Source organism: Dermacentor variabilis, chromosome 7 (genome assembly GCF_050947875.1).
Source record: "Dermacentor variabilis isolate Ectoservices chromosome 7, ASM5094787v1, whole genome shotgun sequence".
In the NCBI taxonomy this organism is placed as follows: Eukaryota; Metazoa; Arthropoda; class Arachnida; order Ixodida; family Ixodidae; genus Dermacentor; species Dermacentor variabilis.
The window spans coordinates 146,440,061-146,458,598 of NC_134574.1; the positions used below are offsets into that span (position 1 = coordinate 146,440,061).

Sequence of the window (18,538 nt, forward strand, 5' to 3'; positions counted from 1 at the left end):
GTCACGTGACCTGGTGTGGGCTCAGAACCGGGAGGATTGCCATGTTGCATGCCGAGCTCATAGCAGGCATAGACAAAAGCCGAGCCACGCGGGACTGGTGGAGGCTCGCTAGACCCATCTTCCCGATCGCCGATCAAGATGCTGTGGTTCTTCAAGCGTGGTTACGTGGTGACTGCCAACAGCTTGCTCACGCTTGCGGCGTTTGGAGCTCTTCTACAGGCTGCGACAATCGGTGAGTAATGCGTATATGCGATTGTGCGTTGCACTTAAGCGAGAAGCACCATACCTTTCTTTTGTTTTTAATGCCTGTTTCCTGAACATTCTTGAAACTTCCGCGGTCAGCTAACATCGGTTTTAGCTGGCATAAGCTGCATTAGCAAATTGCGGTTTTACAATAGTAACTCAGTTGTTGTTGCCCTGAAAAAAGGTGCTTAGTAAGGCAGAAAAAGACACACACAAAAAAAAACGAAATAGCACGTTGTGAAGCCGTCCTTAAATGTCTTGGCACTGCTATAAGCAGGAGGGGGCAGGTTCGATGCCCGGCCGTGGCACGGCCACATGTCTTGGCACTGCTATAAGCAGGAGGTGGCAGGTTCGATGGCTGGCCGTGGCACGACCACATGTCTTGGCACTACTATAAGCAGGAGGTGGCAGGTTCGATGGCCGGCCGTGGCACGACCACATGTCTTGGCACTGCTATAAGCAGGAGGTGGCAGGTTCGATGGCCGGCCGTGGCACGACAGCATTTCGGTGGGCGCGAAATGCAGAAACGCTGGTGTATCGCGCACTGGGTGCACTTGATAGAACTTAACGTTGGTCGCAATTAATCCGGAGTCCATCTACCCATCTTCAGTGCACGAGGTCTTGCAGCACGTTCTATATGAGAGAACTGCCGTCACCTGTCAAAGAGATAATCTCTGAAAGCCGCATCCCCGTCGAAGCGTGATTCCAGCTTTGGGTTATACGGTACATTTTCGGCCTTGTGACAGGAAATACCACCCGCTTGTTTCGTGGCACGAAAGCGTTGCTGTGTTTCTTTTTCTTTTTTCTTCATTGTCCACACAGCTATCATTAACGAAACTTTGTGAATATAGCTATAGTGCGCGCACAGTGCTAAGCGATTGAAATGGGTTGCTATGGGAGCGCGGGGATGCCGGCACTTTTCGCGCCACAGTGATGGGCGCGACGCACGCTGAGCTGACGCATTCTTGTATCACGTGAAAGCGAGAGCCTTTGTGTTGCATTGTGGCCGTCATTCGGCCCCCTCAGGAATCGCCCAGCGCTCGCCGTAGACTCGAAAAAGCACCGGCCGCCCGGCAGTCCGAGTATAGCATTTCAATCGATGAGTACTGTATACGTGAGCGCCTGCTGGTCGTTCGCGTTGTATGTGGGCGCACATGGTCAGTGCGTGTGCACTCTATAGAGACTTTAACGTGTCTGCTATTCCGGCAAACTGGGGTCGTTTTGCCGGATTACCGGATAATTGGGGGCGTAAACATGAGCGGCCGGAGCGGTGAAGCCGCCTGGTGTTGTAGAGCTCAACCAGACAAACACAGAGCTAAAATTGCAGTAACCTACTTTATTCTGCTTCGCTGCTGGTGCAAATTTTCGGCAGCGGCGTAATTATGTTCACAATTACACCACTGTGGAAAACTTACGCCCCAGCTAAAAAGAATATATAATTGGCTGTGTGTTTAGGTGGTTGAGCTTTGCACCACCAGTTGGCGCCACCAATCTGGCCACTCACGTTTACGCCCCTGACCATTCGGTAATCCGCCCAAACCACCCCAGTTTGCAGGAATAGCGGAGACGCTAAAAGGTTCTATCTTCTCCCTGTACCTGGAGTTGCGTATGTGCCAGGCAGCCAGCCAGGTTAACATCTCCATTAACATCATTAACGTCGACATCTCTCTTCCTTTGTATATATGGTATAGTTAGTATCTCGAACAGCGGTGACGTCAAAATACATGGTAATGTAACAACTTTCGAAGCTTCGCTTTTAAAGCGATATTGACAAATTACGCTAGTGAACTCATTCATGTAAAAAATGCCTTGAAATGTATTGCTGTATACAGCGAGACATCTCAAGGCCGCACAACAACGTCACTATAGTGACGTTGTTGTGCGTGGATGTATATACTGGGCATGCTTATTTTACTACGTTGTTTTGAACATTTCATACGTGTTTGTCGGTATGATAAATGCTTCAAAGCTTAATCTATGCAAGCAAGTTCTTTGTTCTTGTTCTTTTTTGTTTTTTGCTTAAACAATTTTTACTTTTGTAATTTCCCTTTCTGGCTAACAACGACAACTTCAGTTTTGACATATTAGACTGGATTCTGGGATTTTACGTGTCGAAACCACAATCTGATTACGAGGGACTCCGTAGTGAGGAGACTCCGGATTAATTTCGACCATCTGGGGTTCTTTAACGTGCATGCAATACACGGTACACAAGCTTTTTTTCCCTTCCTTTATTTTTTCATTTACCTTTTTTTTCTTATTTCGCTCACATCGAAATGCGGCCGCCGCGAGGCCGGGATTTGATGCCCCGACCTCGTGTGCTTAGCAGCGCAACGCGAAAGATGTAAGCAACAACGGTGGGTCAGTTTTGGCGTGTGTACTGAGAGAGTAATATAAATAAAAAAATGTAAATAAAAATTAAATATAAATTTGCTACGTTAGCATCTAGGGAAAACACGGGGAAGGCGGGAGATGGAAATTCAAGACGATGAGCAAAACGAGCACAAGGTGAAGGCATGAGCCAACGTTTCGACAAGTGGACTTCTCCTTTTCAAGGCGACATATGCTTTCCTCGCCACAGTATAAGTTTATGCTGTCGAGTTGATAAGCAAAGATCAATTTATGCTGTCGAGTTGATCAGCAACGATCAATTTATGCTGTCGAGTTGATTAGCAAGATAAATTTATGCTGTCGAGTTGATCAGCAAGATAAATTTATGCTGTCGAGTTGATAGGAAGATAACGCTATCAGTAGCATAGGAAGTTAAGCTGCCATTCCGCACACCATCTGAGTGCGCAGGTGCCCAGCGATGTCCGGGCGTGGAGATCGTGAGCCGCAGTGGTTGGGGCGCCAGGGCTCCGCGAAATCGGGCAGCCATGAAGAACCCCCGCGTCCAGTACGTGTTCGTACACCACACCACGGGATCCCAGTGCAATGACAAGGCCGCATGTAGCAGACTCATCCGCGGCCACCAGAACTACCACATGGACAAGAACGGTGGGTGGTGTCCTGCCTCTTTCGCGTATTGCCAGTGATTGGCATTATGTAGTGACATGTTGCAGGGTTGAAGTGCCTGAATGAAGCACGAACAAAGATATTGTGCAGACACAACGCAGTGTTGGTCACCTAAACGAAGCGAAGCTTTATTCAGAAGCGTAGACTCTTGGGCCAGTTCGTGCATGATGTAGTGTCTGTCCTGTCCACTCTGTGAGCGTCTGTCCTGTCAACTCCGTTTCTTCCCACCCGTATTTCCGCTCAACGACACTACACGAAGCTTTATTATTTGTGTTCAAGCGCGTGGGTCGGTCTCGTTCTCAAGGTAACGCACGGTCACATCGAAGGTCGCACGCGGCATCTATTGGAGGTTCAAATGAATGAACCTCGACAGACACAACGCAGAAACAAATGTACAAGTAATGTCATTTCTGCAATTTATGAAATGGAATACTTGAACCAGTACTGCACACACAAGTTTCCCAGAGGCAAGGAGGGGGGGGGGGTCGACTCTAGTGGGTGCACGTTTGAATGGGCAGGCACAACGACGACGGCAATACCAAACTGACGAAAAAAAAAAGAAGGAGAGGAAGGCGCGAAATACAAGGGACGAGAAGGAAACAAGATACCAGCGCACGGCAATATACAAAGTCGCACAACCACTGGACACGCTCGCATGATTTCCTCCTCGTCTTCCATCGAAGAAGCGAGTGAGGATGCCCGCAGCTAGGATGCTCAAGGTGGGCCGGTGCGTGGATCAACTATAGTACGAAACGTATACCTGTACGCACTTACGGGCACATTCCAACCTGCGAGCAATGACGTGGTCCATCGCACATCCACTCCCAGGCGCGGTATATAGGAGTCTGTTTTGCAATGGGGTCATGTCGAGCGGAGACATAAAGTTCAGTCTGTAGGTGTCCTTCATGAAATTGCGGTCCCACGTATTTTTTTTTTCTTTTTTCTGGGGGGGGGGGGGTTGTAAAGACTGAGGTTAAAGTTCCCTATGATAATCAGAAGTATATCCTTGTCTGTTTCGTTGTTGTAGCCCTGAATTACACTCTCAGAGCAAACAAACTGGACTAAACGTAACTCCTTCCTTCGCGTGTTCTCCAGAGCACCGAACCTCCTCGCTTGACACCCCGATTCCAGCACGACCGTCATTAGAAGGGAAGTTAGTTCTACGCAGTTCTGTAACGCAACTGTTTCTTGCTTTTCCGCTCTGTTGTTCTTGTTTTTCGTGTTTTGATGGGGCTTTTGCCGAGAATTCCCTCTGAACCCTAAGAGGCGAGAAAGCACGCAAGGAAGCGACACGGAAAAACCGGCCGGAAAGTAATTAATGCAGCTGTTCTTGTGCGGTGGGGAGCGTTCAGCGTAGCGCTTCAGTAAAGTGGAGCGCTTTAGTGTGCCGCAGCGTTGTACCGCACTCTGGCGTGGGGACGAAAAACGCGGACAAAAGGCGAGCAATTACATATATGTTTTACGAAATAAGTGGCCCGTTGGACGCCATAATTATCGCATATACCATGCCACCCCCCCCCCCCCCCCAAAATAAAGAAAACAACCAGGTAAACGTACGCTGAGGGCGCAGTAAAGCTTTTTGGCAGTCTACACTTTAAATTGGTGTACACGATTTGAAATTTAGTTATTAGAAGGTAGGGAGTGAACAGAGACAACATTTTCGCTTGATACTGTTGCCCGCCATTGCTGGTGCTCACTGGTCAAAAAGGCAAAGCGGAGACTTGAACACCATTGTTGACGCATATTTGAATCAGTCATGAAGGCAACAATCAAAAGCGCTACCAAACATTCTATTTTATTCCACCTATATATAGCATCAATTAGACACAACTAGGCCTCGGTATTCTTTTTTCATACACGAAATTTAATTGCACCTCACGCACGGTTTACTCCTTTGTCTAGGCCACTCCTCATGTTAGCGGTGTCATTAAAGGGCTTCTTGTTCTGCAAGAATTTTTTTCCCACATTCATGCAAAACATGTGCAAGAAGTTAAGTCGTCGCTGGCCTTCACTTGATTGGTCTTTTTCGTAACTCGGTGCACTCGAATTACCATGAACAGTTCTAAACGTCTCTAAATATTCTTATCGGACGCGCGGCTTCTGAACTGCAAACTTCTTGAAAACCCTATACGAAATACATCTGGCGGCAGTGCACATCGCTTACGTACTCAGTAGGAGATATCAAATAGCTCCTTCCATCGCGTGTGATAGGCCCGGTGTCAGAGAATCAGGCAAGGGAATTTGTTTCAGTCATATTGAGTGGCGATGCAAGCGGCACTAAACGTCGCATCGTTCGCAGGCTGGGCAGACATCGGCTACAGTTTCCTCGTGGGCGGTGATGGACGCGTCTATGAGGGCCGCGGCTGGGGCCAAGTGGGAGCTCACACCCGAGGCTACAACAGCAACGGCATCGCCATCTCGTTCGTCGGTGACTTCACGAAGTCGACGCCCAACAACGGCATGCTCAACGCGGCGAAGAACCTCATCGCCTGCGGCGTCAAAGAGGCAAGCGGCGTTGGCCTGTCGGCGTTTCTGTCTGTCTGTCTGTCTGTCTGTCTGTCTGTCTGTCTGTCTGTCTGTCTGTCTGTCTGTCTGTCTGTCTGTCTATCTATCTATCTATCTATCTATCTATCTATCTATCTATCTATCTATCTATCTATCTATCTATCTATCTATCTATCTATCTAATGTATAACTTTCAAGGATTAGCACCTCCACATGGTCATGACCTCTGTAACCGTTCATTAGGATTCTGAAGAACCATCACTTTAGAAACTTTGACTTGGGGTCACTCTAGTCGCAAGCGAGGCCACAACTTTTAGATATATATGGGTGTTCGAATAGTGAAATTTTTGAATCAAATCAAATATGAATATCCAAGAAAGAACAAACACCAAATATTAAATAGAATATTGAAGATTTTCTCCGTTCTAAAGCTACACCAGCAGAAAAAAAAAGACGACCTATAAGTATTGACACATCCATAATACCATTCGCAATTACACGACCGTACACTGTAAACGGAAATAAATCCGAGGTGGGAGTATAATGCTTGTCCTCTAGCGACCCCCCGGTTCGGAGTTTATTATGCTCCGTATGATCGGAGTAGAATTTTTACTCCGTGCGAGCGGAATTTTTGCGTGGAATTATGGGAGTTTATTTTTCTGTCTTTTCTTTATTTTTTGCTTTGCAATGGACGGAGTTTTTTCGAGGTGCAATGGGAGTATAAAAAGAGGCATCGCGTGAGTTTGCGCGAACATCTTTACATGCAGAGGCTGCTGCTCAAATTTCGAAATACGCACACCAGACCGCGTCAAATTCGACGAAACAAGTCAATGGAAGCACATATATCATGACATACATAAACACTTCAGAAATACCCAATGCAGAAATTTGAAAGACATCCTACGTATACGCGATACTCAAGAATCAACGGTGCCAGTATATATAGCCACGATACTGTGTGCCTCGAAACCGCCTAGGGAGCAGCTGTGCTGTTTTCAGAATTACGACTCACATGCTCGTTCATACGAGATCTGCCTCGCTGAAATTAACAGAATACTTTAATCAACACAAAACTGTTAATTCAGAATAGTGAGAAAAAAGTTAATGGCGTAATTTTTCAATATTATCACGCCATTCTGTGAGTGCTGAAGCGACTTCTCACACTGCCGGCGTTCGCGGCCAAGAAGTAGTGCGTTAGTTACAGTAAGCAAGTAAATGTAAGTGCGTGTGCTTCATAGCAAAATTAAATTTTTGCGATATAGTGGTAGCGTAGCAAGAAATTATTACGCGTGAGCATGACCCGCAGCAGCCGACGTAACACCAAAAAATGCGCAGTGATACATTTTATACACCGCACTACTTGCTCTGCGTCCAAGCAATCTCTCTCGGTTGTGAAAAGGAGCTACATCGCTGATCTGTCGGGTGAATCCTTAAACTCGGAGCCAACAGGACATGCGTCTAAATCAGTGTCTCGGATAGAGCGTAATGTTAATGCAATATCGGAAGCAACGACGTGTCCAGAACCTAAATGAGCGATAGCAATTCGATTCACATCGCTCAATAAGAAGCTTTACTTACAGTACGCATACTTATGTCCTACCGTTTTTCTTCGGGCGAGAATATCCGTTCACAGATGCATAAAAACAGTTGCTTGCACTTCGGTCTTTTTCACTGGCAACACAGCACCGCAACGAACTTGGGGTACGCCATTCATGCGCGACTAGCATGGATGTCGTCGCTCGAACAGTGGCTGCTGTTGCCACTGCTACGCGGTCCTTTCAAACATTACACCGGACGTTGTCAGCATGTATTCACAAGGACATACAAGTCGCATTTCACGTACTGAAGAACACAAGCCAGGGTCACGCACCACGAAAACACAGTCAGAACCTGTGCCGACATCACGAGCCAGTGAGCAGCTTCGAGGTATACCTAAGCCTTATTCCGCACTTGAAAACCTTGCATTCATCGTTGTCAGCAAAGTGATCAGAGCTAACGTACTTGAAGCTGCAGCTACAGTGAGCTTCAGTCATGCCTATAACACTTTCTGGAAGGAAATACTGGAAACAAATTAACGAAACGCTGTCACGGAACGACACTTCACAGATGTAAACAAACCGTCAGTCATGAGCACTGCCGGCTCCGCCGAACGCGCCCGGTCGCTGGCAAGGCGCACAGCCTCATGGGAAGCGCCACGTGACCAACCAGTTTCGGCGGAGGGGAGTTTTTTAAAACTCCCTGTCGGAGTTTCACGGGAGAACAAGATTTTGAAGCGGAGTAACATCGCGTCATGTCGCCTTAATACTCCCTGTTTGGATCGCACCGCTGGTACGATCTGTTGGGAACTCGGCGCTGACGCCCGTGGTTGTACCTGGGTCGCAAGCCCCAAGGGTAGCGTTGGCCTGGCGGCCTGGGGTACAACTGGAAGCATCCGAAGGTCCCGGCAAAGCATGAGTCGACTGGTAACAACGAAACAACTTGTTTATTTTAACATCGCAAAGAGTTGGCGGTCAGGTTTGACCGAAGTAGAGAGACGGGAGAGCACTTCACTCAACAGAAGAAATCGGAGCCCTCCTTTTGGCGTCCGGGGGCAGCTGTTTTTATACTCTCGCAGTTGAGGGCAAGAAGGAACCCCTCAAAAGACGAGCACGTGAATGTACAATGGGCTACTGGTGACGCACACTGTCGTAGCGCTGCCGTAGCACCATGTCGAGCACGATCTCGTAGCACCCTGTCGTAGCGCTGCCGGTCGGGCACAATGACTGTAATGAGAGGATGATCCCTGCTTTCGCATCGCCTGGTTCGGGCACAATGACTGGAATGAGAGGGTGATCCTTTGCGGTCGCATCGCCGCAGTCGCGCCTGGAAACACCTGCCGAAGAGCGTTGCGGCGACGATGATCGGGCCAAAATGTCTGCCGCCCCGCCGCAGTCGCGCCGGCAAAACCACGTGTCGCAGGCGAAACGCAACAGACCGCCCCGCCGGGGGAAGGAGATCCCGATGGACAGGGGACTGCATCCGCTGTCCGGAGGGATGTCGCTCGATGATGCTCATAACCGAAGTCGGGCGTCCCTCGACGTTTCTTGAGCGCAGCGCACAGAGAAGGCCTCGTTCTCTCGTTCAGGTTCGCACGGGACACTGCAAAGTGACTTCGGGAGAGTTCACATTTTTGTTCTCGTTCCCGGCAAGCGTTAGAACTATGCTGAAACTCAACCGCTCAGTCAGCAAGCACGGCACAACCCTCACTAAGCCCTGCCAGGCTCTTTCCCCTTTTTATACCACTGCCTAGTTCCTTACAGTAGTCTAGCATCACTCAGAACGCGTCCACAAATTGAAAAATTGCACTAGAAAGCATATCATCACTTTGAAACACTAAACAAAAGCAATAGGTTAAAAAAAAATCCTGCCTCAGGAAGAAAAACATCAGTAACAAACAATTTTGAGGCTGATTCCTACGTTAGGGGCTTCGACTTAAGCCATCGGCGTTACCGTTGAGACTCCCCTTTTTGTAACGCACCTCAAAGGAATATTGTTGTAAAGCGAGGCTCCAGCGCAGGAGGCGGCCATTTTTGGGAGAGATGGTCTGCAGCCATTGGAGAGGGCAGTGATCCGTCTCAATGATAAACCTCGAGCCGGTTAGATAGCATGACAATTTCTGAACGGCCCACACGAGACACGCACACTCTTTCTCGGTGGCGCTATACGCCTGCTCACGACTGGTCAGCTTACGACTAGCATACAGGACGGGGTGTTCTACTTCTCCATTTTCCCGTTGGCACAGTACAACGCCCATGCCTCGCTCACTAGCATCGCACTGAACAATGAACCCTGTTGTATAGTCTGGCGATCGTAGCACAGGCTGGCTTGTTAGGGCACTCTTTAGGGCGCTAAAAGCTCTTTCCTTTGTCTCGTCCCAGACGACTGTTTGAGGCTCTGTTTTTCTTAGAGCATCCGTCAGGGGAGCCGCGATATCAGAGTACCTAGGGATGTACCTCTGATAGTAGCCGGCGACACCTAAGAACGACCGAATATCGGTCTTTGTGCGCGGTTGCGGAAAGTCTCGCACAGCGGCCACCTTTATTTCAGAGGGGCGGCGACGACCCTGACCAATCACGTGACCGAGGTAGACAACCTCGGCCTGTGCTAACTGGCACTTAGGAGCCTTTACTGTCAAGCCCGCTTCGCGCAGGCGGGTTAGCACTGCCCGCAAGTGTGCCACATGCTCAGACCAGGATGCGGAGAATATCGCTACGTCGTCTAGATACGGTAAAGCGAATTCTTGCTGTCCCCGCAACACTTTATCCATGAGGCTTGAAAAACAGTATGGCGCGTTCTTCAAACCAAAACTCAACACTTTAGGACGGAATGTTCCCATTGGTGAAATGAACGCCGCATACCTACTAGCCTCTTCTGTAAGTGGAACCTGCCAATAACCCCTGACAAGATCTAGGGTGGAAATAAACTGAGCGCTACTAACTTTCTCAAGGCGCTCCTCGATGTTAGGGATCGGATAAATTTGATCCTTAGTGATGGAATTAAGCCTGCGGTAGTCGACGCAAGGACGAAGTTCCTTGCCCGGTACCTCAACTAAAATCAAAGGGGAGGTATAATCACTCTCACCTGCCTCAATAACACCGAGCTGTAGCATTTTCTTTACCTCAGCCTCCATAATATCGCTCTGGCGGGGTGACACCCGATACGCCTTGGATCGTACTGGCTCTGTGGAGGTAAGTTCTATATCATGAGTAAGTACAGAAGTCCTACCAGGCCTCTCAGAGAACAGACCTTGAAACTCTTGTAATAGCTGGTGTAGTTCGGTTTTCTGCTCGGGCGACAGCGGTGCTTTACTGATAAGGTCACTAATGACTTGACCGGTGTCTTCCCTGTTCGTCACTGAGCCTAGTCCCGGAAGCTCGACCGGAAGCTCTTCAGGAACGTTTACCATCATGCACACCACTGCTTCCCTTTGTCTATAAGGTTTGAGCAGATTACAGTGGTAAACTTGCTGTGCTTTCCGCTTTCCTGGCAGACTTACCACGTAGTTAACGTCCGACAGTTTCTGAACAATTCGTGCTGGGCCCTCCCACTGCACGTCTAGTTTGTTGTTTAGCGATGTGCGCAATATCATGACCTCATCGCCCACCTCAAAACGACGGGCCCTGGCTGTCCGATCATAATAAACCTTGGCCCTCTGCTGGGCCTTTGTCATTGCTTCACCTGACAACTCCTGTGCCCTTCTTAAGCGTTCGAGGAGCTTAAGCACGTACTCCACCACGACTGGGTCGTCGCCCCTACCTTCCCATGATTCTCGAAGCATGCGAAGCGGAGACCGAAGCGAGCGACCGTACACCAGTTCAGCTGGCGAAAACCCCGTAGCTGCATGCGGCGCGGTCCGTAAAGCAAACATCACCCCAGGCAGACACAGCTCCCAGTCAGTTCGATGTTCAAAACACAATGCTCTCAACACGCGCTTCATGACGGAGTGGAGCTTCTCAACGGAATTCGACTGTGGGTGGTACACTGAGCTGTGTAACAGCTTTACCCCACACCTTTCGAGAAAAGTTGTCGTCAAAGCGCTAGTAAACACTGTGCCCTGATCTGATTGGATTTCCGCAGGGAAACCAACTCGCGCAAATATGGACAGTAGTGCATTAACTATCTCAACTGAGCTGAGTTCTTTAAGCGGCACTGCTTCAGGGAACTTTGTCGCTGGGCAGATCACAGTCAAAATGTGTCTGTACCCCGTGGCTGTTACCGGCAGAGGTCCCACTGTATCAATAACGAGCCGTCTAAAAGGCTCCGTTATGATAGGTACCAATTTCAACGGCGCCCTTGATTTGTCCCCTGGTTTGCCCACCCGCTGACAAGTGTCACATGTCCTCACGAAATGGTCTGCGTCCCGAAAACACCCTGGCCAATAGTACTCTTGCAAGAGACGGTCCTTAGTTTTCCTAACTCCTAGGTGTCCGGACCACGAACCCCCGTGTGACAAGCGCAACAGATCCTGACGATAGCATTGAGGCACGACCAGCTGGTCGAACTCCACTCCTCGGCGGTCTAGATACTTCCGGTACAGGACTCCACCTCTTTCCACAAAACGCGCAGTTTTCCTGGCGATACCTTCTTTGACATTGCAGCGTATGTTTTCTAGGCTACCATCCTTCTTTTGCTCGGCTATCAAAGCCGACCGGCTGACTTTTAGCAACCTATCAAGTCCGTCTGACGTAGGCGCGATGAGCAAATCAGTAGATAGCTCTTCTAACTTTCCCGTGTCGGGCGTTTCCTCTCCAGTATCTGGCGCCTTTAACGTTACAGACTCAAGTTTATTCAGTTCGGGCGTGCTCGGAATATCAGCTTGCTGCGCCTCTGACCCTTTTTCGTTGTTTGATAACGTCGGCCCCGCAACTACCGCCTTTGCAGCGAGCTCCCGAACCTTCGATCTGGTTAAGGCCTGAACACTAGCTTCACCAAACAAAAGCCCCTTCTCGCGCAGGAGGTGATCGGACCTGTTTGAAAATAGGTACGGGTACTGGGGTGGCAGCATAGATGACACTGCCGCCTCCGTCTCAAGCGCTCCGAAAGGTCCTTCAATAAGCACTTTTGCTACCGGCAGACACACGCTATGAGCTTCCACGGCTTGCTTGATCCATGCGCACTCGCCCGTGAACATATGGGGTTCTACGTAAGACGGGTGAACTACATCCATCGTAGCTGCGGAATCGCGAAGCACTCGGCACTCTTTCCCGTTCACGAGGAGGTCTCGCATGTAAGGCTCGAGAAGCTTCATGTTCTCGTCAGTGCTGCCTATTGAAAAAAACACAACTTTTGGTGTTGTTTCCGGACACTGCGCCGAAAAGTGACCCGGCTTCTGGCACGTATAACAAACGCGCGCTTGCCTCATCTCGAACCGCTTTCTGCGTTCGGCTTCGGCTGCTGCCGTCTCCTTAGGTTCGGTCGCACTGCTTCCACTCGCATCCGCACTACGCGTGTTCCCCTTTGCTCTCATGGGTGTGAACTTCGGCCTCTCAAACTTCGAGCCAAATTCACCCTTTTGACCGTCCTTAGCTCCGCGAGCCCGACGCGTCACAAACTCCTCGGCTAGCTCAGCGGCTTTAGCCACCGTACAAACGTCTGGCCTATCCAAGACCCAGTATCGCACGTTCTCCGGTAACCGACTATAAAACTGTTCTAGCCCGAAACACTGCAGAACTTTATCGTGGTCACCAAACGCTTTCTCTTCTTTGAGCCACTCCTGCATGTTCGACATAAGCCTATACGCAAACTCTGTATATGACTCACTTCTGCCTTTCTCATTTTCCCGAAACTTCCGACGGAACGCCTCCGCAGACAGCCGGTACTTTTTTAGCAGACTCGATTTTACTTTGTCGAAATCCTCTGCTTCCTCTCTATCCAAGCGAGCGACTACGTCGGCCGCCTCGCCGGGTAACAAAGTGAGCAAGCGCTGTGGCCACGTTTCCCGAGAGAACCCCTGCTTCTCGCACGTTCGCTCAAAGTTAACCAGGAACAAACCAATGTCCTCTCCAAGTTTAAACGGCCGCATCAGGTCAGTCATTTTGAACAATACGCGTTCTCCTGCACCGTGTGCCTGACTTCCATTACGAGCGCGTTCCATCTCTACCTCAAGACGCTTCATTTCCAAAGCGTGTTGACGGTCACGCTCTTGTTGCTCTCGCTCTTTCTGTTCTTTACGTTCACGCTCTTCTTTTTCTTTCTGTTCTTTACGTTCACGCTCTTCTCTTTTTGCAGTCTCCCTCTCTTCAATGGTCTCAAAGCATTCCGACAGCTCGTCATCCTCAGCCTCTAACTCAAGAATAGCCTTTAGCAGTTCTGGTTTTCTTAGTTTGTCTGAGACATCCAGACCCAACTCTCTTGCAAGCTCCAACAATTTCGGTTTGCGCAACGACTTCAAATCCATGGCTGCTCTGAATGCTGCTTTCTCTACTGCTTACTATTGTCTTGCCGCAAGCTAACCCGGCAGCAACGACAACCACAAATACCAGCTCTGTTTCTAACACTAACAAAAGCCTGGCAAAGCTCAGAAGAAGAAAGTCCCGCACTCACCAAACCTCGCAGCCAAGAGTCCAGCGCAGTCGTTCCGCTGCAGGCAACCAGTCGTCACACAGGGCTCGTTGCACTGCTCCCGGATCGTCGTTGAGCTGCTCAGCATACAGTCAACTGCATCTCTTTGCTGCTGGCCTCCGTTGTCGCGATCTCACCGCTGGCAGACAGTTGTTTGAAGTCGGAGGCGATCTCACCGCTGCCAACCAGATGTTTTGGATCGCACCGCTGGTACGATCTGTTGGGAACTCGGCGCTGACGCCCGTGGTTGTACCTGGGTCGCAAGCCCCAAGGGTAGCGTTGGCCTGGCGGCCTGGGGTACAACTGGAAGCATCCGAAGGTCCCGGCAAAGCATGAGTCGACTGGTAACAACGAAACAACTTGTTTATTTTAACATCGCAAAGAGTTGGCGGTCAGGTTTGACCGAAGTAGAGAGACGGGAGAGCACTTCACTCAACAGAAGAAATCGGAGCCCTCCTTTTGGCGTCCGGGGGCAGCTGTTTTTATACTCTCGCAGTTGAGGGCAAGAAGGAACCTCTCAAAAGACGAGCACGTGAATGTACAATGGGCTAATGGTGACGCACACTGTCGTAGCGCTGCCGTAGCACCATGTCGAGCACGATCTCGTAGCACCCTGTCGTAGCGCTGCCGTAGCACCATGTCGAGCACGATCTCGTAGCACCCTGTCGTAGCGCTGCCGGTCGGGCACAATGACTGTAATGAGAGGATGATCCCTGCTTTCGCATCGCCTGTTTCGGGCACAATGACTGGAATGAGATCCCTGCTTTGGCATCGCCTGTTTCGGGCACAATGACTGGAATGAGATCCCTGCTTTGGCATCGCCTGTTTCGGGCACAATGACTGGAATGCGAGGATGATCCCTAGGCGGTCGCATCGCCGCAGTCGCGCCTGGAAACACCTGGCGATGAGTGTTGCGGCGACGACGATCGGGCCAAAATGTCTGCCGCCCCGCCGCAGTCGCGCCGGCAAAACCACGTGTCGCAGGCGAAACGCAACATCCCGCAGCCAGCCAGCGGAGTGAAACGAGGGAGTGGCACTGTTTTGCTCCCCTACATCGGAGTAAATATTTCAGGAGGGGAGGTTTTAGGGCACATCATCTGTTAAAAACTCGCAGGTGGGTTTATTTTCGTTTAGAGTGACAATTGAGAGGCGCGTAAATGATAAACAACTACTTTCACTTATCTGGCTCACAATATTAATGGTAGTAACTAAACAAGGGAACAGCATGTTACGAAGTGCACGTCTGGCGTTGCGTTCGCTGAAGGAGAGAACTTTGATACCACAGCACAGCAGGTCGTTTAAAAGGTACGGAAACATGGCAGTACTGCCCAAATCACAAATCGGAGTAAATTCGCACATACAGGCAGGCTGCCTACAAGTGAGCCATGGTTATTGAGTCTCTCGAAATTATTTAACAAAAGTTATCTGCCCCGTGCGGTAACTCAGATTCTGGTGTCCCTACCGCAGAATTTTTCAGAACAATCCTCACATGCATCGTTCTGTCTGGCTCGAGACCCCAATAAACGCTTTTATCCCTTATATTTTAGAAATACACACAAGACGTATAGTCGACAGCTTCGAATAGTGCATTATGAAATAGGAGGAACAATTTGATTCGTATTCAAACAAATTTAAAATATTCGCACACCCCTACTTTAAGATTTTCTAAATGTTGAACAAATGAAAGTGCTGGTTGTGAGAACATGCGAGCTCGCTATTGGTGGTTGGGAAATTACTGCGAACAAACAGTCTTGCTGGAAAGCACCGTTGTAAGACTCTATTCACCTTGCGTCTCTTGAAAATGCGTTGTTCCTCTTTCCGCAATACAACAGTTTGAAAAATAGTGTTTGAAAGTGCTTCTCCCCTGTCGACTGTAGAAACTTGGGTTATGTGTTGGAAAACACACGTAAAGGCGTTTCGAAATGAGCCACTAGCCGGTTAATGGAGACGACGCATCTGAAACGACAGAGCGGAATTTGAAACGGTAGATGGGTAGAAGCCCATGTGTCGTATCAAGCCTTGCTTTGTTACAACTAATTCTGAGGGCAACAACAACTTGGTGCCATATGTAGTGGTCATGTCACGTAGGACGTTGCTTCAGCTTGTTTGTGGCATACGCGAGGTTAATTATTTTCAAGAAGCGAACGCCAGTGTCTGTACACGCTTTTGTTGTACGGGAAGCACAGCCACTGTTCCCGCAACTGCCACGAAGCTTAATGGGCGATGTCTAAAACATGGTGGCCATGACGCACTTCTCGCTCCACGGTCACTTTCGGCGTATAATGCTTGCGAAAGCATAGCCTTCGAGATGCGTTTAGGTTACTCAAAGAAAACTCGCTGGGGCGTAAATTTGGACACTACCTATTGTTTCCCGCCGAGTTTCGACCGAGACGTTGTACTAGACACAACGGCCGAGAGCTGGGCTAGTTGGTAAACGATTTAGGCGTCAAAACCGGAGAAAAACACAGACGTACCCAATCAAGAATACGGCGGGATGAGATTGTAACTAACAACGTTGCACTTATCCCATCTAACGTCAACCAAAGCTGTTGACTTCTGTGGCTGTAGCAGAACTAGAGCTGCGAGGTCCGTAAGGCGTCGCAGCTCTAGCCGACAGCCCCGAAGCTGAGCAAGCATTTTTGACTTTCGTACGAGGCATTGGCCTCAAGGATATGCTGTGCGTCAACATTCGCGTGGTGCTTGAGTGTATATATTGTGCGTGTGCGTTATTGTCGTACGTTAGCACATTAATATGGCATTAATAGAGAATTTAACGTCAGAGGGACGAAAGGCCTTGGGGCCCCCTATCACTTGGGGCCACGGTACTGCGCATGCGCAGTATCGTGGCCCCAAGCGATAGAGGGCCTCAAGGCCTTGCGTCCCTCTAATCTAAATCTCTCTAGTCTAGTGTAGTGGCTAGGCGAGCCACCGGGCCAGATAACCTCTACAGCAGCTATTTTGGTTAAAGCGCCTGTCTCATTGTCGCTTGCGTGCATCTTTCCTATGATTCGCAGGGCAAGATCAACCCGAAATATTCTCTGCACGGTCACCGCGATGCAAACTGCACTGCTTGTCCTGGCAACCGACTCTACGACATCATCAAGAAGTGGGCCCGCTATGGTGGTCGACTCAAGAATTTCGTGTGCTAGCAGCATGCTCATCCAACGATATAAAATAAATCTAGACATGGCAGTACTACGGAAGTCCCCGTTATCATGTTGGTCTTCAGAAGCGCGTTGCGAATACAAAGGTATAGCATCGTCATCATCATCATCATTTTCATCATCCAGTTTTTGCATTGAAGGCTGGGCGATCAAACGCATGGCATTGGAGATGCTTAGAAGATCAGTAACTGGGAGCTGCGGAGCCTGCACCATTTCTACAGCGAAATTGTCTATGGCTAGGATCCCGGGATTTCTTTGTGACGTAGCTCATACCCCCAAATGCAATGGCTCAAGCTCCAATAAAGCAGAGGCTACAAGCACTCAGAAAAGTGAAGCGAAAGGTGCACACATTCTTTGGAAGCACGTTTACAAGATACAGAACAGCATACGTTTCAGTAAAGAACAAGCTCAAAACAGGCATTCGAACCACATAATTGATGATAATATCATAAGAAGCAAACAGGGACACCAAGGACAACGTAGAGGAAATTACTTGTACATACTAATTGAATTAAAGAAATGATAAATTAATGGCAGTGAAAGTGCATGAAACAACAAGTTGCCGAAGGTGGGGAGCGATTCCACGTCATTTCCCACGTAGACTGCAGTGTTGGAGTAGTATATCAGATACCTCTATCATGCGGCAAAGTTTACATAGGTCAAACAGGAAGGTGTGTGAATGTGCGCTTGCGTGAGCATGAATTGTCTATTAGGAATAAAGCGAATGGGCACCTGCCTGTCCACTGCCTGGCATGCACGTGCAAGCCGATCATGAAGGAAGCAAAGATTTTGGGCCGCTGCCGAGATAGCCGAGCCAGAGAGCTACTCGAGGCGTACCATATTAGAAAGAAGGGACAAGAATGTGTCAGTGACACCTCAGTTTATTTACATAACAGTGAGATGAGGTTTATTGACGAGCGTAGGTAGGTCGCGTTTCGCCTATACAAGGATTTACTTTTCTTTTACCTTGCCTTTTTTTTTGCGCACGCGCAGTGATGTATGTCAGGTGTGTACTTATATGTGTACGTTGTGGAATAAACTTTAGTTGCAAGTCTGCGCCCGTCCTTGTCCCTCGCTGTCTTTGTGGTTCGTTTGTTCGCGCAGTTAAACAATGCTCGCTAATATCTACCAACTCGTCCAACAACAAGTTCTTCTAAACTATGTATGTTCTACAGCGGGCTATGGTTTTTGTGTTCCCACTCCTGTAAACCGTGTTCCGGAGATCATCGCCAACATCGTCACTGCGAAGTGCCGCGCGCGCCTGTATGCCTTCTACATAAGGAAGAATGTGGTTCCTGAAGAAGTACTCCGGTTGTATGGGCATGTTAAACCTTCCTTGAAACATGGAAAACAAGTATGTCGAAATATACGCGACGAGCTGAAGGAGCAGACGCGGAGGTTTGTAGACTTGCTACGACTTCTCTTCTTTGCGAATTATCCTGCATGGCTGGCTGCCATCAAAATGCGTGACGCCAAACGGCTAGAAGCTCAGACGACGGAACGTTGGTGGC

General features: G+C 49.1%; 1 protein-coding gene across 1 annotated transcript; it reads left to right on the plus strand.

Annotated features, from left to right (window-relative positions):
- The first annotated feature begins 84 nt into the window (after positions 1-84).
- LOC142588117 (peptidoglycan-recognition protein SC2-like) lies at positions 85-18,026 on the plus strand. The gene is made up of 4 exons (XM_075699597.1): positions 85-232; positions 3,043-3,240; positions 5,558-5,763; positions 16,878-18,026. Exons 1-4 carry the CDS (start codon positions 139-141, stop codon positions 17,010-17,012), a joined length of 633 nt encoding a protein of 210 aa, XP_075555712.1. The 5' UTR covers positions 85-138; the 3' UTR covers positions 17,013-18,026.
- The last annotated feature ends 512 nt before the right edge of the window (positions 18,027-18,538 follow it).